General features: G+C 45.6%; 1 protein-coding gene across 1 annotated transcript in view; it reads left to right on the forward strand.

Moving 5' to 3' along the window:
- The window catches only part of STEAP1 (STEAP family member 1), a 13949-nt gene extending 4698 nt beyond the window's left edge, over nt 1-9251 (forward strand). The window contains exons 2-4 of the mRNA XM_018564133.1: nt 1376-1900; nt 3173-3337; nt 8976-9251. Of these exons, the coding sequence (XP_018419635.1) occupies nt 1376-1900; nt 3173-3337; nt 8976-9233 (948 nt within the window). The 3' untranslated portion in view covers nt 9234-9251. The remainder of the gene's footprint in view (nt 1-1375; nt 1901-3172; nt 3338-8975) is intronic.
- Nucleotides 9252-22822: the final 13571 nt, after the last annotated feature.

The following is a 22822-nucleotide window of genomic DNA, read 5'->3' on the forward strand; positions in this document are numbered from 1 at the left end:
GGGGGGGCGGTGTTGCCCCCCCCCCCGCTCTACAGTGTCTGTGGACGGAGGCGTCTGATAAGAGATGAATCATTTGAATTATTGCAGGAGTATGATGTCAATGGGACGTCACTGGGTCACTACAGGCGTTGGGATTGGTTTGCTTTCACTTTATGGTGTGTGTGTATATATTGTTGTGTTCTTACCTGCATCTGTATCACTTGTTCTGCCTAAAGAAGGGGATCCTTTGAGACCCCGAAATGTTGCACTGAGTGTATTCTGCTATGCTTCTTAGATGTATCTGATTTGCCATTGGAGTTCCGGTATCCATATTTCTACTTGATAAGAGATGAGTCGCTGCTCGTATGCGTGCGTGTCGCTGCTCATTCGTGTGTGTGTGTGTTTGTGCATTTCAGCTTGAGCTGTTAAGCTCTTTTAAAAGGCTTCGAACAGGTGATGGGAAGACAGAAAAGTACATGTGATGAGAGCTCTACCTGCTGGCTATATGCAATACTAGATAAAGTAATAATATATTCATATGCACTATAAATATTTACTTAAAGATATTTAACTCTTATATTTTTTTAGACCTGACTATAATAATATTATATGCAAAACCACTATACGTTCCTTTGAAATAGATGCAATAGTAGGCACCTCGAGGTGATTGCAAATGGCAGCAGCCTTGCCTGAAGCACCCTGGAAGGTCTGAAACCAGGGACAATATTTGATCAATATTCAAATACAGACTTCAGCTAGCAAGATGACGCCGTGCCCTTTGCCTCCTGTGTCACACTATTGGCTCATCAATGTGATGGGTGACTCACTGACCAATCCTGAGGAACAGGAGGTGGGCCAAAGTGGCAGCTTTCTATGTGAAGTTGGTATTTAGCCACTTCGTGAGCTTCCTGAAAGTTAAAGCTGAACCTGGCCTTTGCTTCAGTCTTGCACAGTTGTACCGGCTTCTCTCCTGGACTGAAAATGCTTACTCTGATATCACTGCGCACTGTACGCATCTCACGATGTGCATTAGAACCTGCAGCAAGTCAGATAGAAGAGTTCTGAGGCAGGGTGCTTTAATGTTTTCGGGAAGCTATGTACAACACCCTCCTGGTCCCTCTGACCAGCCATGATCTGCCTGCATTGCATAGAGAAACATGGATGATGACATCACTGGGTCTAACATTAGGCACGTAATGAAAACCGGTATTTAAATATTTCTTTAGCATGCTGATGAGGGGGTAAGGATGAACCAGGAAAGGCTAAATGTAAGAAAATTGAAGATCAGCTTTAAGTAAGAATAGACCATGAGCATTAAGAATATATATGGTGTTATATAAAGTGCCATATTCATTGTGTATCATATGTGTAACCAACGTCTTTACATCTTCTGCAGAATTTGGATTTACATTTAAGCTCTGACAGCCCGGATTCTGACAGCCTGGATCCTGACAGCCTGGACAGGGCAATATACTACGATGTGCTTGATTGGGACCCTGTCAGCGCCACCCACAGGACTTCCCTCTTTCCAAAATGGCACATACCGGTGAAGATGGCGTGTTGGCTGTCGCTGTTCGTTTTCATGTATACATTTCTAAGAGAAGTATTGCACCCCTTTGTTACGAAGAACAAAAATGAATTCTATAGAATTCCAATATTGGTGGTCAATAAAGTGCTGCCAGTGGTTGCCATCTCTCTGTTGACAATGGCCTATTTGCCTGGTCTGCTTGCCACGGTCGTTCAGCTTCACCGTGGCACAAAGTACAAGAGATTCCCGTCGTGGCTGAACACGTGGATGCTGAGACGCAAGCAGTTTGGACTCCTGAGTTTCTTCTTTGGGGCAATGCATGCAATCTACAGCCTTTGCTATCCCATGAGGAGGTCTTACAGATACAAGCTACTGAACTGGGCGTATGAACAGGTAGGGTACTAGAACATTGCATGGGCAATGTCTGCCTCTTCTAACCATCTGAAGTGTAGGGCTCGTTTACAAAAACGCTTATAGCTTGGCTCCACGCAGATATAAAATACACCAATTATTCCAGCTCTGGGGTCATTACTATACCATTACCATTACCATTTTTAAATGCAAGAAGTATAAGTACCTGAATATGACCTGGTATCGGCCTATTGCAGTTCACTCTGTACAGCAGAACTCATTGGGAGAGGAAAAAGCAGCATAAGGAGCCAATAGGTTAATGTGCTGACAAGAAGCATACGGATAGGAGGAGAAAGCAAAGTGACGGAGATGAGCCCAGTACGGTGTTGCTTCTTTTTCGATGTCTAGCCTTAGAGCCGGGAAGGGGTTAAAATAATGTATTTATTTTAAGGTATTTATATAGGGCTGATAATTTAGGGATTCATTGTTTAAGACCGTGATATTTCAGTGGTTAGGTTGAGGTGGGATAGGTTTCTCGGAAGAGATGAGTCTTTAGGGTTCGCCTAAAGGCAGGCCAAGTAGGAGATAGCTGGACAGGTTGGTGTAGGGAGTTCCAGAGGATGGGAGAGACTCTAGAGAAGTCCTGGAGGCGAGCATGGGAGGAGTTGGTGAGGGAGCTATAAAGCATCAGGTCTTGGGAGGAGCGGAGGAGACAGTTAGGTTGATGCTTTGAGACAAGGTTGGTGATATAGTTGGGGGCAGAGTTGTGGATTGCTTTGTAAGTAGTTAAAAAACCCCATACTGAATCCTGTATCACAAGCATGTCATCATATATTTGACATATGTATAGTGTTTGTTTGTTGAATGCACAGCTCAAGGGCCACCATTAGAAATCAAGGGGCCCTGTAAAAGCTACCTGACCCTGGCTCTCCAAAGCCTCCTTCCCCGGTCAAGTAAAGGAGTACAGCCTATGTCCTTCCCTTCTTTACCAGAGGCCCTGGCAGTACCAAGAGGCCCACGTACAGCAGAGTAGCCATTTGTACCATCTCCCCCTCACTGCTCTGAGCGCCACCATCTCTCCTGGGGACAAGGCAGCTGCTGCCAAACACAACACCTCACAAGATGGGTGGCCATGTTGCAGTTGGTGAAGATTTGCCAGGCATGAATGGAGGAGCGGGGGTGGAGTTAATGGAAAGGGCCCTCCTGCTGACCCAATGGGGCCCGGAACTGGAGTACTGCCTGTACCCTCACTATTGCCGGCTCTGCTGTCTATCATTGTCATGTTGCTACTACTATGTTTTTTCTCTTTAACAGGTGAAGCAGCAGAGAGAAAATAGCTGGATCGAGCACGATGTGTGGAGGATGGAGATCTACGTGTGTCTGGGCATTGCCTCTCTTGCTATTTTAGCCATATTGGCTATTGCATCCATTCCGTCAGTCGGCAATACTTTGTCTTGGCGAGAGTATCAGTTCATACAGGTACGGTTTACTTTATTTATCTTCTGCATCGATGTAAAGTGCCAACATATTGTTGTGCAATAAAAACTGTGAATGTTCCTGTAAGGGAACGCGCAGAGGTTGTATACATATTTTCTATCTATTATGTTCAGGACTTCAAAAAAGAATATTGAGACGTCCATTTCAGCCAGCAGGAAGTGCTTTAGGATATTTACATGTTTAATTCGATCTCTTTAACCAATGTTAACCTCCTTAGCGGTATTCTCGAGTGTGGCTCGGGGTTAATTTTCTGTACCATAAGCGGTAAACCCGAGCCACGCTCGGAAATACACAGCGCGTCTCTTACCTTCTTCCTCGAGCCGCGCTGTGTCCTCCGGCCGATGCCGGTATCCGGATTCCGTCCCTTGCGACTGTTCGCGTCGCAGGGGGGAGGAACCGGCAGGAGATTAAAAAGTTTTAAAAAAAAGAATAGAACCAAAAAAGTAAAGAAAAAAAAAAATCACACTGCCAGGGAGGTTAAAAAATAAATCCTGGTGGTTACAGAACTCAATAGCGTAAGCTGAAAGTTACTCAAACAACTAATCGAGTCTAAGCTGCGACTCCTCCCTTGATAAGATGGCTTGGTCTGAGATTTCAGTGAGAATCAGCCTGCCTGAAAGGAGATGATTAATGCTGTTCTGTCTCTTTAGCTGGGTTAGTCCTCTGGGAATCCTTCTTTTTGTGTTTTTAAATATAAGAATTAAATATAATATATTGCATCTTAGATGTGGTGGCTGCATTCTTTTTGTCCTTTTATTTTCACATAGTGATTCAGCCAGTAACACACATCCTGTCCTAGGGTGACAGCCCTAACTCACTCTACTGTATCTGTGGAGGAGCAGAGTTGTCACCCTAGGACAGAAAGTGTGTCCCCTTTCCTTATCCCTATAACATATGGAGAAAGTGTTCTGTAGTACCCAGAGGTGACCTGAACAGGACTGATAACATTGTTTACAGTAACACTCCAGGGTGCACAGGAGACAGGGCTGCACTGGATTTCTGGTAGGATCGACCGGGGACAGGCGTGCAGTAGATCAAAAGTCAGGAGTCCTTATCCGCATTCCATGAGTATTGAGAAAGAGGGTGAATGTGACAACCAGACAACTAGCATTTTCCAAAATATTTAAATAAGTTCTACAGACACAAATTCATATAAATCTATTAGTGGTCTTGGAGCTGAACCTCCCTTACAATTGCAGACTGTCTGGCCAGGCTTCTTCTGGCGGTGCTTTTTCCTGGGGTTAGAAGACTGAATCAGCTGCGGTCACATGTGCTGTGCAGGTGGCGGTATATTCATGAAGAGTTCTGGCTTTTATTATCTTAGTTTCCGATGATGCAAACGAGGTGAGCACAACGTACTATAGCCGGGAGGGAGCACTGCCATCCATTAATGATCAGGACCTTCATTTATAATCATTTTATTTGTGTCACTCGGAGATCAACAGACTGAAGCATAGAAAGGTTAAAGGGTTTCTAAACCCTCCGGTGTTTTTGCATATATATAAGGCTAGCAAGCAGTAGACATAGGCAAAAAGTTGTTGTTTAAAAAAAAAAACGATTTAAAAGCTGTTTTCGCCGCGCACTCCCCTCCGAGAATCCGAAAATGCTCGGGCGGCCCCAAAGCATCTTGGGGCGGGCGCATGCGCAGTTCAGATTTTCGGCCAGGAGACGGGGAGAGACACAAGGTAAGTCTATGGACGCGTTCACCCTCATGCAGACACCGTGGAACAGGAAGTGCCAGCAAGCAGAGAGGAGTCAGCGCTGGATCGGACACTCGCCGCAGCGCTGGAGAGAAGGCTGAAAAGGACAGGAAAGAAGAGGAAGATCGGATTAAGAGACATCAGTTAAGGTAAGTGTTTTACTTAACATTCAAGGTGCTTTCTATGTCTAGGCATGATACCTTACATATTCGAGGTGCTTCCTATGTCTAGGCGTGGTACCTTACATATTAGAGGTGCCTCCTATGTCTAGGCATGGTGCCTTACATATTACAGGTGCCTCCTATGTCTAGTCATGGTACCTTACATATTAGAGGTGCCTCCTATGTCTAGGCATGGTGCCTTACATATTACAGGTGCCTCCTATGTCTAGGCGTGGTACCTTACATATTAGGGGTGCTTGCTATGTCTAGTCATGGTTCCCTTACATATTAGAGGTGCCTCCAATGTCTAGGCATGGTACCTTACATATTAGAGGTGCCTCCTATGTCTAGTCATGGTACCTTACATATTAGAGGTGCCTCCTATGTCTAGGCATGGTGCCTTACATATTAGAGGTGCCTCCTATGTCTAGGCATGGTGCCTTACATATTAGAGGTGCCTCCTATGTCTAGGCATGGTGCCTTACATATTAGAGGTGCCTTCTATGTCTAGGCATGGTACCTTACATATTAGAGGTGCCTCCAATGTCTAGGCATGCTAATTTACATATTAGAGGTGCCTTCTATGTCTAGTCATGGTACCTTACATATTAGAGGTGCCTTCTATGTCTAGTCATGGTACCTTACATATTAGAGTTGCCTCCTATGTCTAGACATGGTACCTTACATATTAGAGTGCCTCCTATGTCTAGACATGGTGCCTTACATATTAGAGGTGCCTCCTATGTCTAGGCATGGTACCTTACATATTAGAAGTGCTTGCTATGTCTAGGCACGGTTCCCTTACATATTAGAGGTGCCTCCTATGTCTAGGCATGGTACCGTAGATATTACAGGTGCCTCCTATGTCTAGTCATGGTACACTACCTTACATATTAGAGGTGCCTCCAATGTCTAGGCATGGTACCTTACATATTAGAGGTGCTTGCTATGTCTAGGCGTGGTACCTTACATATTACAGGCGCCTCCTATGTCTAGGCATGGTACCTTACATATTAGAGGTGCTTGCTATGTCTAGGCGTGGTACCTTACATATTACAGGCGCCTCCTATGTCTAGGCATGGTACCTTACATATTAGAGGTGCTTGCTATGTCTAGGCGTGGTACCTTACATATTACAGGCGCCTCCTATGTCTAGGCATGGTACCTTACATATTAGAGGTGCTTGCTATGTCTAGGCGTGGTACCTTACATATTACAGGCGCCTCCTATGTCTAGGCATGGTACCTTACATATTAGAGGTGCTTGCTATGTCTAGGCGTGGTACCTTACATATTACAGGCGCCTCCTATGTCTAGGCATGGTACCTTACATATTAGAGGTGCTTGCTATGTCTAGGCGTGGTACCTTACATATTACAGGCGCCTCCTATGTCTAGGCATGGTACCTTACATATTAGAGGTGCTTGCTATGTCTAGGCGTGGTACCTTACATATTACAGGCGCCTCCTATGTCTAGGCATGGTACCTTACATATTACAGGAGCTTCCCATGTCTAAACAGGAAATCTTATACATTCAGGATCCCCACTGAACCTAGGCATGGTACCTTACATATTCGAGGTGCTGCCTATGTCTAGGCATGGTACCTTGCATAGTAGAGGTGCCTCCTATGTCTAGGCATGGTACCTTACATATTAGAAGTGCCTCCTACGTCTAGACAGGAAATCTTACACATTCAGGATCCCCACTGAACCTAGGCATGGCACCTTACATATTAGAGGTGCCTCCTATGTCTAGGCATGGTACGTTACATATTCGAGGTGCTGCCTATGTCTAGGCATGGTACTTTACATATTACAGGTGCCTCCCATGTCTAGACACGAAATTTTACACATTCAGGATCCCCCCTGGACCTAGGCGTGGTACCTTACATACTAGAGGTGCCTCCTATGTCTAAACACTGCACCTTACATATTCAGGGTGCCTCTTCAGTCTAGGTATCGTAACGTACATCTTTGTGGTACCTCCCAAGTCTTTAATGAAATATATAGTACAAACCAACACTAAAGAACCATGCCCCATTATAATGACTAGACCGGACAGCACAGCCTTGAACACATGTTCATTTGGCAACAGGAGGGATTATTTCACAGAATGTTAGTCACACCATCAGAATCCGAGGAACCAACTCAGACGGAGCCAGAAATGTATAAAGCTGCTGATATCCCTTCTGACAGCAGTTGAAATTGTTAGACTAATCCTGTGAGTCAGCAGCTGCTGCCCCTTCAAACAATATGAAAAATTGGGCACACTGAAGCTGAATTTCAAAACCTAAACACAGACCAGATGTGGGATTGTTTTAAAAACACAGTACATACTGCTACTTCAAAGTGTATACCTTTAGGGAAATCAGGATGAGAAAACATTGTACACTCAGGTCTGTATACTAGCTTTGTACAGGCAGTAGGTACGGGCAGAAAACATGCTGGCTGGAGAGATACTACAGGTCTGAGCAGCAGGCATCCGGCACCTTAACTCTCGGAGTATGGCTTAATTCCCACCATGAGACTACATTGAAGGGCCCATTCTCACCTATGCATTTTAGCACAGGCATTGTAATGCACAATAATGTATGTGCTGAGTTTTCGGGTGTGGGCGATCGCACTTCCGCCCCTGAACACAGCGACCCGGCCGGGTTGAGATACATACTGACTGCTCTGGAACGCACTATTTGTGGTGTGAACCGGCTTAACGAGAAGGCTGGCAGGCTGCCAAGATCTGTTGTAATAGAAAAATTGCTAATATTGAACTTTGAAAACAAATTTCTCCCAGATGCTTATAGACACAGAGGTCAGTGGGCCTTGGTTTTGGGTCCTATTTACATTGTGTTGTTGCAGGTTACCATATACTTACCATACCATAACATGTAGGTTACCATACACTTTACCATAACCCAAACTGAATGCATTGGTGCAATATGGTGGCACTCATTTTGTATGGCAGCCCAATGCACCTTGCTGATGGACATGCATTGCCACAGAGCCAAAAAGATGATGCATGCAGCACAGTGCACCATAAGTTAGTACGCTGCAATGTGTGTCCATCGGAAGGTGTGTTGGGCTGCCATTTACAATTGCTCCACATCGCCCCAACTCATTTAACTTGTTGCAGTAAAGCACACGGTAACACAACACCATGGTGTAAAGAGGCCCTTGAAGTGTTTTTATTGCTTGTTCAGAATTTCCAAATAGTTTAGCATAGGAGTAGGCAACCTCGGCACTCCAGCTGTAGTGAAACTCCAAATCCCATCATGCCGCTGCCTCTAAGAGTCATGCATGTGGCTGTCAGAGTCTTTCAATGCTTCATGTTCCTTCAGTGACAAGGTTACCTACCTCTGCTTTGGTATGTATAGTCTGACACTCTATAGCAGGGGTAGGCAAATCCAGCCCCACCCAGCTGTGGTGAAACACCAAATCCCATCATGCATTGCCTCTAGGAGTCTGTGTCTGCCAAGAGTCTTGCAATGCCTCATGGGACTTGTAGTTGCACCACAGCTGAAGGGATGGAATTTGCCTACCCTTGCCCTTTAGAGATAATATTAAAATTGACTCAAAACCCATTATAGCTTCACCTTCATCATAGGCTAGTTTTAGTAGCATCCCCTTATTGACAAATTGCACCACTGCAACGAAGGCGGATTAAAAATCCCATGCACAATAATAGTAAATAGTTTGAAGCCTTTAAAATATCCTGTTACAGTTTCACATGTATCTGTTTTATTTTTCTGTTGACCTCCACAGAGCAAGATGGGCTACGTGGCATTATTACTGTGCACAGCACACACCATGGTGTTTGCCTGGAACAAATGGGTAGACGTGAGCCAGTTTATTTGGTACATGCCCCCCTCCTTCATGTTAGCGGTCTTCCTCCCCATCCTTGTCCTTCTCTGTAAAGTCGTCTTTCTTCTGCCTTGTTTCAGCAAGAGGATCCAGAAGATCAGATGTGGCTGGGAGGCCAATAAACCAATGAGCAAGAACTGTGTCCTCACTCATATGTAATATGTACCATAAATACAGTATTTATAGCCTGGTGTCTGTGTGCTTTATTTGTATGGGCTTGCTAAAGTGGACCTGTCATTAAAATTCACATATACGAACCGGCCAGTACCAACTGGCATTGCAAAATCCCATTATTGACTGAAGAATGGACAACTTTCTTGCTGTAAATGAAAAAAGGGCTGCTCCTGAAGTGGAATTTTACCCATATCTTTAAAATAACAACAAACACACCTTTAGAAATGACTAGAGATGCAGCGATACCATTTTTTCGGTATTGGGTAGGAGTACCGATATTTGTTTTCGGTACTCGCCAATACCGAATACTGATACCGGAAGTCCCATAAAGGAAGCCAAGCTGCTTCCCGATCAGCCGGGAAGTCGTCGCCATACACCCTGGTCACTTGGTGACGAGGGAGCATGGAGGAAACATGGAGCCAGCTTTCTAGCCAATCAGGAAGACGGGAGGCGGGTAAAAGATAAGCCTCCTCCTTCTTTCTGCACAGAACCTCCTTCCTTCTGCTGGTGATACCTATAGTGATAGAGATCTATATTGAAAAATCAGGACCTCCTTCCTCCCACTGGTGATTCCTCTAGTGATAACTAAAGATCTATATAGAGGAATCAGGACCTCCTGCTGGTGATCCCTCTAGTGATAATAAAGATCTATATAGAGGGATCAGGCACCTCCTTCCTCCTGTTGGAGACCCCTCTAGTGATAAATAAAGATCTAAATAGAGGAATCAGGACCTCCTGCTGGTGATCCCTCTAGTGATAATAAAGATCTATATAGAGGGATCAGGCACCTCCTTCCTCCTGTTGGAGACCCCTCTAGTGATAAATAAAGATCTAAATAGAGGAATCAGGACCTCCTGCTGGTGATCCCTCTAGTGATAAATAAAGATCTAAATAGAGGAATCAGGACCTCCTTCCTCCTGTTGGAGACCCCTCTAGTGATAAATAAAGGTCTATATAGAGGGATCAGGCACCTCCTTCCTCCTGCTGGTGATCCCTCTAGTGATAACTAAAGATCTATATAGAGAAATCAGGACCTCCTTCCTCCTGCTGGTCGATCCATTTATTTGGCAACTAAAGATCTATATATGGGAATCAAGACCTCCTTACATGCGATTATTAATCAATCACTATCCCTGGAAGCAGGATCGATGTGTCCAGGGATAGTGATTGATTCATAACTGCATGTCATCCTATCACATGCCATTACATGGGGTGTGCCCGTGTTCTGCTTCTTTCAGATGCAGCTGATCATTAACTTGATAGGGTGACACCTTCCACTCGTAAACAGCAGATTTGGGATTCATTCCTGCTGCAGGAAATAACAAGTTCCTGACACAGGAATCCCTAAACGCACCAAAACTATAGGTGTGAATGTAGCCTAAGCCTTTAATATATTTGTATCTGGACTGGGGACATCCTTTCATTTGTTACTCGTAACAAGCGTGGAATTACGTAAGATTTCTCTTGCTCTGCCTTCCAGATTCATTCAGTTACCTCCCACCCTTTATAAATTGATATCTAATTCCACCATCCAGCTAGAAATCATTTACAGCTTAATATATTTGTCTATACAGCAAGACAGCGGTATAGGACAGTGCTTGAGGTTGATGTGGAATTTGCTTTTCTTAGCCAAATCAATGACCCGTTTCCAACATTACCAGCTTGTCAAGCTGTACTTCAGTTAATCTATTACCTGTATCAGTTACCAATCAACATACATATACATTATACATTATCAGGCGTTTTCTGCCCAGCCATAAGTGGCTCATTAAAGCTGGAGCTATGACCCATTCAAGAATCACAACAACCAGTCTGACAGTATATGATGGTCAGAAGTGAAATCTGAACTCCAGGATAAGCAGATATTGTCCTCATACAAGAGTCATGTGTATTCTGACTTGAATCTTGGTGAGCTTTGTGTATTTCTTCCAGATCTGTGCAGTAATCCAGGGTGAGACTTGGAGCTTCCTGTAATAAAGACCGGTCACTGCTACTCTCTCACCTTGTACAGGGTGACTGGTCTTGTCTCCGCCCCCCTCCTGCAGTTTTCTACATGCAGCCTGTAGTGGGTGGAGCCTGTTGGGTCGTCCCCTCCCCCCAGAGCTCTGCTCTGTATAGCACAGTGATGTCACTGCTACTTTTAAATGGTAATACCTGACCTTGCAAAGGCAAAGTGTGCACACAAAGTGGATTTATATACTTGGTGGTACTTCAGGAGTGCATTTAAATGAAAGTTTTTGAGTTCAGCATTAAAATAGATGTCTAAAATCTTATATAGGCTTTACTTTATTGTACTTTCAAAAGTCATTTTCAATATTAATGAATCTGCAGCTTTCTTTAAAATATTTCCTGTTGATCCTGCCATAAAGGTCCTTGTTAAGGCAGTTCCTATTATAGGGTGACAACACACTGTCCCTGTTTGTAGAAGGATGTCACCAGCACACCAAATCAAAATGAAATCCAAAGTGTTTGTTTATTGAAACGTCCTGTCATCAGAACAAGCGCTTTCGTGGCCATGCAGGGTCCTCTTTTATCAGGCTCAGCAAGGACCACACTCTGTCCCTGTCTTCCATTTGTGTCCCTGTAATGTTGCGTGGTCACATGGGCTTCTGATGGAAATGACACAGACATCCATTGTTGTCACCATCAGTAAAACATACCCTGAAAAATGCCATATGGCCCACCAGTCCAGGCAGCTACCCAGAGAATCAGAGTCTGGGTCCCGAGCCAGTAAAATGCGCTTGTAATTAAGATGCAAGTAGGTTGTATGTTCTCCCTGTGCTTGCGTTGGTTTCCTCCCACAATCCAAAGACATGCTGTGAGGTTAAAGGAGAACTATGAGGTGAGTGCTTTTCACTCACCTCATAGTTCTAGCCGACCTGTGACAATGAGACTGTAACAGGTCGGCTCAGTAGATCGGGAAGTGAGTGAACACATACCGGCGTTCGCTTACCTCTCGATCCTGTCACAGCTCTCTGCCGTGACAGGGTAGGGGCTGGATTCCCCTTCCCCGCTCCGATCCGCCAGCACTGACTGCCGGAACGGACGGGGGAGGGGGCGGGTACAGCTGGCTCTGTCTCTAGATAGGCAGAGCCAGCTGTCACTCACGCAGCTGGGCGGATCCAGACATAATTGTCGGGATCCGCTTCAGCTGCGGCGTCTCAGTATACTGTGAGCTGTTGCTCGCGGTATACTGAGCTTAGGGTGATGGGAGGACGCTAGTTTGTGTCCTCCCGTTACCCTAAGGAGACCTATGGGGAAAAGCCCTAACCCCATAGTTCTCCTTTAATTGCCTCCTGCCAAAAAATTGGCCCTCGTAAGTATACATGTAAGATAGGGACTTTAGATTGTAAGCTCCTTGGGGGTAGGGACTGATGTGTAAGCGCTGCGTAAATTGTCAGCACTATAAAAAGTTTGCTGCTATCCCCGGTAAACATTTTGTACATGAAAATCATGTCCCCCCTTAATCTCCTTACTTCCAATGAGAACATGTTTAAATTTAGTAGCCTATTCTCATAGCTCAGGTCCTCCACCCCCTTTACGAGTTTGGTCGCCTTCCTCTGGACTCTTTCCAGTTCAAGGATATCCTTTCTGTTCACTGGTGCCCAAAACTGGACCGTGTACTCCAGATGAGGCCGAACCAGTGATCTATAAAGTGGCATAATTATAGACTTGTCCCTGCTGAACATTCCCCTCTTAATACAGGACAGGACCCTACTTGCTTTGCTTACCGCAGCCTGACACTGCGTGCTATTATTCAGTCTGTGGTCTACCATGACCCCCAAATCCGTTTACCTTTCGGACTTCCCCAGCGGAGCTCCCTTTAATGTGTAATTCTCTTTCTTATTTTTAACCCCAAAGTGCATTACTTTACATTTATCTACATTAAACCTCATCTGCCATGTAGTTGCCCACTCCCCTATTTTATCCAGATCCCCTGTAATGTTATAGCATCTGATTCAGTGTCTATTACCCTCCTGATTTTACTATCATCAGCAAACACTGAAACGTGGCTGTTCACCCCCCTCCCCAATATCGTTAATGAAAAGGTTAAATAGCATGGGGCCTAGCACAGAACCCTGAGGAACCCTATGACCCTAGGTTCTCAACTGGTGGGTCATGACCCAAAAGTGGGTTGCAACCCTATGTTCAGTGGGTCGCCGCATGCCTTCCACTTTTCTAGATGAGAGCTTCCTCAGCCACCTCCTAGCACAGCACTGTCAGTTCTCACTCCCATCAGCCATTTAAAATATGCTGCCCGGTGCCGAGTGTCAGCTTGAGGTGGGGTGGGCTAGGGGCTATGGCTGCGAGGGAGCTCCATCCATACGTGCATTGCTTACAGCTTCCTCACATGTCCTGTAGAGTTGCCTGGACCGGAGTAACAGCACATTCTGCTTCCCGACACCGCTACAGGGCACGCAAGGGAGCTGTACAAGCAATGCATATGAATGGAACTCTGTCACAGCTCAGCAACCCACACTGGACCCCAGGCCGAGGATCCAAGCTGTTGCGTTGCCATTCACTTTAATGTTAGCCCAAATGCACCTCCCACCCACAGTTTGTACATCCGCACCAGAACGCATGGTACCCTAATGCAGTCCGTTCCATTGCAGTGCGACTTGGGTCGCGACTTAATGACCGAGGACAAATGTGGGTCCCGAGGTTACACAGGTTGAGAACCACTGCCCTAGACCAATCCGAGAAGGTGCCATTTATCGATACTCTTTGTACCCGTTCCTGTAGCCAGTTTTCTCTCCATGTACACACTATTTCGTCTATGCCCATAGACCTCAGCTTGTGTAGTAAACGTGTATGAGGTAACGTGTCAAATGCCTTAGCAAAGTCCAAATATACCACATCCACCGGCCTCCCTTCATCCAGATCTCTACTTACCCCTTTGTAAAAAGTTAGCAAGTTAGTCTGACAGGAACGGTCTTTCCTAAATCCATGCTGGTTGTCATTTACTATGCCATTATCCTGAACAAATTCTACTAAGCGGTCTTTGATCATACCCTCTAACATCTTGCACACTACCGATGTAAGGCTAACTGGTCTGTAGTTCCCCGGATGGCGTCTGGACCCTTTTCTGAATATCGGAACTACCGTAGCTTTCTGCCAGTCGCTTGGCACTCTGCCAGTCATTATGGAATCTTTCAAAATGATGAATAGTGGTCCTGTTATCAGCTGGCTTAGTTCTTTGAGTACCTTGGGGTGTAGATTATCTGGTCCTAATGCTTTATTTGCATTAAAGGAGAACTATGGGGTCAGTGTTTTTCCCCATAGTTCTCCTTAGGGTAACGGGAGGACACAAACTAGCGTCCTCCCGTTACGCTAAGCTCAGTATACCGCGAGCTACAGCTCGCGGTATACTGAGACACCGCAGCCTGGAGCGGATCCCGACGCGTGAGTGACAGCTGGATCTGACTATCTAGAGGCAGAGCCAGCTGTACCCGCCCCCTCCCCCGTCCGTTCTGCCAGTCAGCGCTGGCAGATCGGAGCAGGGAGAGGGGAATCCAGCCTCTCCCTCTGTCACGGCAGAGAGCTGTGACAGGATCGAAAGGTGAGCGAACCTGGTATGTGTTCGCTCACCTCCCGATCTACTGAGCCGACCTGTGACAGTCTCATTGTCACAGGTCGGCTAGAACTATGAGGTGAGTGGAAATCACTCATCTCATAGTTCTCCTTTAAGTAGTTTGAGTCTGTTGTGTATCTCGGTTTCTGTCAACCACTGTGGAACCGAGATTTTAATAGTACCGTCTTTTTCCCGAGTGTAAACTGATGAGAAAAAGATATTCAATGTCTCGGCCCTCTCCCTGTCGTTTCTGACCAACTCCCCGTTATCATCCATTATTGGGCCTATCTGCTCCTTTCTTACTCAGTACTGTCCACATGTGAGTAATTTGAAATAGACATGTGCGATTCATTTCGTTCTGCATCAAAGCTCGGATACATTTTCCGAAATTCTGAATCCCAATGCATCCGATTCTGATTTTTTGTTTCCGAATTTCGGATCCCAATGCATAAGAATGCGTCCAAATCTGAATTTCAGTTTCCGAATTTCGGATCCCGTCCGAATTTCGTTCAAAAACGAAACCAGATCGGAAATGTGACTTTTCTGGTCAATCAGATGTGTTTTTCGGTTTAATGCATCCAAATTTTGGTTACGGCAACATGGGAGCCATATACAGTATATACATATAATACTGAAGCTGAGGCTCCCAGACCCGAATGGCATTCATTACCCGAATTTCCGAATTGCACTCTGGAGTTCCCAAATACCATTGGGGTCTGGGAGCCTCAGCTTTAGTAATATACTGTATGTACACATGGCTCCCAGACCCCAATGGCATTCGGTAGCTCCTGATTGCAAATCGGGTCTGGGAGATTTAGCTTTAGTATTACCGGTATTATATGTATATGGTTTTCTGTGGTATTCGCAACGGATATTCGTAAACGTACCTGAAAAACTAATGAAACTTCGGATTTCATCCGAAACCCGAACCAAATTTAATTTTGTATGCGAATCCTGAAATATCAGAACCGAACCGAATTTTTCCACAGCTTACATGTCTAATTTGAAGCATTTTAGCTGCTGTGTGACAAAAAAATGTATCATGCATTTTAGTGCATCACATGACCCAGCCACCTAGCAACCTATACTTTATTTCACCTTAATTGGCCAAAACTAAAACACACAACGCATGCAACAAAAACACAGAAAATGACGAGGGAGCATGGAGCCGGCCTCCCAGCCAATCAGGAAGCCGGGCAGCTTGTAATGACTCGCTGCCCGGCTTTCTGATACCGGAAGCTCAAGTCTCCGGCTGGATATCGGAGCATTTGGGTGAGTACTCGCCCAAATACTCGGCATTGGCACGGATACTAGTATCGGTATCGGTGCATCCCTACTTGATACTTCTCTTGGGTGGCCGCTCAGGCACACTGACGGGAGTTGGAGGTGTCGACGAGTTGGAGAATTCGATAGAACACCGGTCTAAGAGCAAGCGGCTTGGGGGATCAGGTATAACTTTTTTTTTTTTGACCCTAGGCAAAAACGAGCAGTTAACCCTTGCAGTGCGCGGGTAGCCTTATTGCAAGGGTTAATAAAAATTTTAATTGAAGTTCTGATTGAACTGTCCATCACAGGCCCTGGGAGGGACAAGACCTGTACAGGTTACTTAACTGCATTTTGCCCTGTGGGACAGGGATGTGTTATGTGACTGAGCCGTGTAAATCGCAGCACTGGATGGACAGAGATGCAACTCCTTTGGCAGGTCAGTCAGCTCTCTTATATGTATGTCATCTGTTTCCCTTCTCCAAAATTGGATCTGCTGCATGCTGCGACCACAGACATGTTACTGTAAAAGCGATGATGAGTATTCAAAGCCAAGGACATTATTTCCCCAAGGCCAATCTTCTCCAAAGCCTGTGAAACACACTGAGCACCCAACACCCGTCTCCTCTCCTGCAGATCATCGCACAATAATACATGCAACAGTCTGCACGCCCAGCCGGTGATGATCCATCTGTGCCAGCTCCATCCTGTCTCCAGCACAGCGCGTCCGGCCTCAGCCAATCAGCGGGCGCCTCTCATCCACCGCGCTGCAGGCGGCCACCTTAGAGGCGCTCAGGGATTGGCTGCGGCGGAGCTGCGAAGAGCCCAGTCCTTGTCTGCAGGCGGCCGCTCCGGTGCACCGACTGAATGGCATGACGTTATCGTGTCCCCGCCATGGAGATGGTCACACTGACTCTTCGCACACAGGTGAGCCGGGGCCGTGCTGTACCATCCTGCTGGCACCGGAGAGGGATGGAGCTTATACCGGGGGATGGGAGGAGGGCAGAGATCGGGCACTGCACCCCCCTCTATACCGGGCGCACTCCGTGCAATCATGTGTTATTGTTATTTTGTATCATAATTGTCAGACCTGTCCCCGAAATATTCTATCACACCTGCCTCGCCCTGACCGCGATGTCTGTCACATCTCTATATGTTTATCAATGTCATTACAATGTGTGTATATATATCTGTATTCCCCTGTATCAGATGGAGAGTCAGACAGGCACATGACAGACAGATGACAGATAGATAATAGATAGACACCTGATAGATCAACAGATCATAGATAGATAGATAGATAGATAGATAGATAGATAGATAGATAGATAGATAGATAGATTTCAGGTTTTACAGATACAAAAAGCAATTTTCCATCCAGACCAACCGATAAATGATTCGATTTGATTCTGAACACAGCTGTTGCAATGAGGAATGAATTGGCTGACATTGGAAATGACGGGATTGTGACGTGTGTTGGGTCCTTCATATTATTTTGTACCATCTGTCGGAGCTCGGCACATTTCTCCAGTCCTTCAGATGTGACTTTCTATAAAGACATTGCTGTGGTTGCAGCGTGGAGTCAGGTAGGATGGGTGACGGGGGGCATTGAACCCGGAGTCAGTGGCGTCACAAGGGGGGTGCGGCCCGCACCCAGGTGACACCATTGGAGGGGTGACACCAAAATGACTGACAAGTCGGCACTTGGTCAAGTCTCGACAGCCCGACACTTGCTCGAGAGAGAGAGAGGAGGGGACCTGGCGGCATACTTTATCCCGCCGGGTGACATCCCCTCCTCTCTCTGTCGACGTCCATCACCAAGATGGCCGCCGGCAGGTAACAATGGTAACCTCGCGTGACGTCATCACGCACGTGCGCGATAACGTCACTGCGGGGTGTCACCCGGTACCCGCACCTGTTGTCACCCCGCCTCAGGACGCCTCTGCCCGGAGTCACTGATGTCCTCACAGTACAGGGATAATATTTATTTATTACAGGTAGTTATATAGCGCCGACAATTCACGCAGTGGTTTACACAGTGCACATTCACATCAGGCCCTGCCCTCAAGGAGCTTACAATCTAAGGTCCCTATCTCACATGCGCCAACACTAGGGCCAGTTTAGACAGGAGCCAAGCATGTCTTTGGAGTGTGGAAGGAAACCAGGAAGGAAGCAGTACAACAGTTCATGTGCTGACAAGTCACATTCCGATAGGAGGTGGGAGCACAATGAGATGAGCTCATCACCGTGCTGCTTCTCCTTTCACAGTCCAGTCACAGGCTAGGGGCAGGTCCAGGATGACCTAGACTCAGTGGACCTGGATTGAATGATGCTGGCCATCAGACGGAGGACTTCTAGTGGCGGAAAAAAGTACTGCGGGGAGAATCTCTGCATTGAAGGTGAATATTGTAGTGAAAGCTGGTTATTATTATTATTATACAGGATTTATATAGCGCCAACAGTGTGCACAGCGCTTTACAATATAAGGAAGACATTACAACACAATACAATGCAAGACAAGATGGTAAGGAGGGCCCTGCCCCTGAGGGCTTACAATCTAAAGGGTGGTTCTGTTACTTTATCCATTTGATGGTTATTTTTGGCTGGCGTTCTGCTTTAGATTATACCGATAACCATGTGCCATGAGGGCCTGGATATTAAATGAATCATTGTTCCGGTACTGCAGGTGATTGTAAATGGAAAGGCAATTGTAGAGAGATTGTTCAAAGTGTAATGTGAGTGGGCAGTGTCTGGGTTACAGGTTAGTATAATTAACCATCGGAAAAGGGAGGTTGTTCCCTGGAGTTCTGATATACCTTAAATATCCCCTTTAGTATTTTAATTAGTCATTTAAATAGGTCATCAAGGTCATATAACCAAGAGTAATCAGGACAAAAAGGAGGGTAATTGTGTCACCAGAGAAAACACTGTAAAAAGAGGTTATTAAATTGACCGAGACCTATAGTTATATAAAAAATATAAACTTTATAGAGAATCTTCACAGAATCACCACACGCAGGAGACAGTACTGCCAAAACCTAAAAAAAAAAAAAAAAACCCACGGATTTAAAAGGACGAGAGGGGTAAGAGACGACGAAAAGTGAGTACGGTAGACAATTGTTTAATAATAACTGGTCCCGCACTAGTCTCCCCCTCAATTCCACTGTATACCAGGAGGAATCACATAGGATGAAAAAGATTTTGAAGACCCTTCAGGCTTGAAGGAATAAGAGGTGTTACTGTTACATTAAGACCAACATATACAAACACTCTAGTGGATGACATGATTTGAAAGAACCATCATGAAATGAAGAGACTTCCTCACTAATTGAAATCAATAAGTAATACATATCAACCACACTATCGGGGAAAAAGAATACGAGTGTTCGCGGCGATATGTAACCTGTGCGGCGTAATGGGCACAATCGTCTTTTTTGCACGTATGCGCCCCCGACGCATATTTGCATGCATGTATGTATGGGTGGGGACTTTAAAAAATGTTTTTGGTTTTTTTATTCTTTCTTATGTGTAACTTTAAATTTTGGGGGGGGGGCTTACATTTTTTTTTTCCACTAAACTTTATTGCTATCACATACAAGGCTAATAAAACCCCCCTATGTGATAGCAAAATATGTGACAGGTCCTCTTTATGGAGACATCAGGAGTCTCCAAGACCCCTAATGTCACCCAGGACCTCCCAAAAGAAGCTGATGAAGCACAGATCTGCTCCATCAGCTTCTTTCCAGCTTCTGAAGCTGGAGAGTGACACAAGAATGCGGAAGTGACCGGAGGGAGCTCGGGTTTCGGACGAAATCAGAATTTTCGTTAGTTTCGGATGAGTTTATGAATATTTGTTGCGAATATCACAGAAAACCATATACAGATATTAATACTTAAGCTGAGGCTCCCAGACCCCAATGGCATTCGGGTTCTGAATTTCTGAATTGCATTCGGGAGCTCTCAAATGCCATTCGGGTCTGGGAGCCATATACATATATTACTAATGCTAAGACTCCCAGACCCGATTGGCAGTCAGGACCTCCCGAATGCAATTTGGGTCTGGGAGCCTCACCTTTAGTATTATATGTATATACTTTATATGGCTCCCATGTTGCCGTAACGAAAATTCGTGTTCAGACCCATTCGGATGCATTAAACCGAAAAGCACATCTGATTGGCCAGAAAAGTCACATGTCCGATCCAGTTTCGTTTTTTAACGCAATTTGGACGGGATTTGAATTCGGAAATGGACATTTGGATTCCGACACATTCAGATGCATTGGGATTCGGAAATTCGGATGTGTCCGAATTTCTGAAAATTCGTCCGAATTTGGATTCGGAAAGAAAAAAATTGCACATGTCTAAGGAGAAATCTTCCAAATGTTCCCATGGTGACCCTCACTTTGGGAGATTTCATCTAAGTTCATGTTGTATCTTTAAAACAGGAAGTGAAGGGAAATGTCCCCAATGATACACACTCTCACAGAAATAAAATCACCTGGCAGGTGTTTGAACTCTCCCTGCTATATCCTAAAATAAAAAGGTTTGGGTTAAACATACACGTTAATTGTTTGATGTACGTGAATACAGTATTTCACTTAAAGCTGAACTGTGGGCACACACATTTTTATTTAAATATGTTGCTCAATAACCACAACGGATATAAATCCACTTTGTGTGCCTTAAATGTCTTTACAAACCCAGATATTACTTTGTAGAAATAGTGGTGACATCATCACTGCACTGTACATAGGCTGTGCAGAGAGCAGAGCTGTGGGAGGATCCCAGCAGGCTCCACCCACTACAAAAAACTACAGGAGGGGGCGGAAACAAGGCCAGTCACCCTGCACAGGCAGAGAGATCAGAGATGACTTGTCTTTATTACAGGAGGGGGGCGGAGACAAGACCAGTCACCCTGCACAAGGAAAGAGAGCAGCAGTGACCGGTCTTTATTACAGGAGGGGGCGGAGATGAGACCAGTCGCCCTGCACAAGGAAAGAGAGCGGCAGTCACCGGTCTTTATTACAGGAGGGGGCAGAGACAAGACCGGCCACCCTACACAAGGAAAGAGAGCAGCAGTCACCGGTCTTTATTACAGGAAGCTCCCGCACACAGGGAAAGTGTCACACTGGATTACTGGTAGAATTGTCTGATAGAAGAGACTTTGGTCCTACCATGATAAGCCGACACTGCGCTTCAGGCCGGTCCAGTAACGTCACGGGTTCTTTCTCGGCAGTCACGATGGGCGGTCCAGAAGTACTGTGAGCCTTGGCTGGCAGGATGTGCTCCCCCCCAGGGGGTGTGTCCATGACAGCCTGACTTGAATGACACTAGCCAAGATGTGAACTGTGACCACCCCCATCAGCAGAGGTCACATGACAAAATGCCTAAGCTTTTTGGGGGGTCACATGATCAGTGGAAGAGTCATTTTCCCAGCAAAGGTATTTTGGTCCTTCAGTGACTCTTTAATTGCTGTTGTTAATATTTGAGTGCAGGTCAAAAAACTTCACAAAGTGAATACAGCGCACACCATGCAAACTTCTGTCTGATCATCCAGAGCAAGAAACTAGAACATACACCCGGATTTCCTATAAAAGAAGTGATATTTATTTTCATTGGAGGCCAATGAGATATGAAAATGACAGTCACATGGCTGAAATAAAGATACTTATCCGGGTGTTAAAGGGGAACTCCAGGATTTAGAAGTTAACCCTTGCAGTGCAGGGGTAGTTAAGCGCTCAGTCCTGCCTGGCTAATAGACCAGTCCCCGCAGCCTCTTCTCCCCTGGGCTCTGGAGGTCTAAGGACCTGAGATGTTATCACGTCTATACAGGTCTATTAGGTGTGAAGATGCTGAGGGACATACCACAGCCGGAGTATCATACCCGAAAGTAACCAGAGCACCAGAAACCGGAGTAACAAAAGTCCCATACCCAAAATTGCCCAAAGATTGCCCAAGGCTTTTTTTATGGCGGTACACACCGGTAGAATCACAAAAATAAAATGTAAAAAATGCGCCCTCGCGACAAGCGTCATCACCCCACGTGGGGTGATGACGCTTGTCTGCCGCCGTGTCCGTACACTTGTCATACAGACAATGCGTAAGTGTCCCTACGGCAAGTGTACGGACACGGCACCAGAAGACAAGCGGCAAGGTGATGACGCTTGTCTTCTAGCGCTGTTTACCACCAAAAAGATTGCCGGCAGCTATCTTGCGCGTGCTCAGTGGTTCCCCCACTACCACAACCAAAATGGCCCTGAGGTTTATTGTCAGCGGTCATCATGGTTGTGGAAATACTGTGCATGTGCGCATGCCCACAACAAAGATGGCCGCCACAGTGAGTACCGGAAACCTCTTTGCCCAGAAAAAAAGCACTGATTTTACTGCTCATCAGTTTAGTGTTAACAGTGATTGATGGCACTAGAATTATTCCTTGCACTCCGACATTTGCGGGGATAGGTAACATGTGCGGCGCAATCGTTGTTTTCGCTCGTAAGCACACATGATGCATGTTTGTGTTTTTATGTGTGAATGAGGGGGTGGGAGACTTTGAAAATTTGTGTTTTTAATTTTTCTAACTTTACATAATTTGTTACATGTATCTTTTAACAAGCCTCCATGTCATAGCAAATATACAGTTACAAGTCCCCTTTATGGAGACGTCAGGGGTCTATTGGACCCCCTAATGTCACCTATGGGCCCCAAAAGCTGATGAAGCAGCAATCTGCTTCGCCAGCTT

The sequence above is a fragment of the Nanorana parkeri genome, unplaced genomic scaffold (genome assembly GCF_000935625.1).
Source record: "Nanorana parkeri isolate BGI_ZX_2015 unplaced genomic scaffold, ASM93562v1 scaffold23, whole genome shotgun sequence".
Lineage (NCBI taxonomy): Eukaryota > Metazoa > Chordata > Amphibia > Anura > Dicroglossidae > Nanorana > Nanorana parkeri.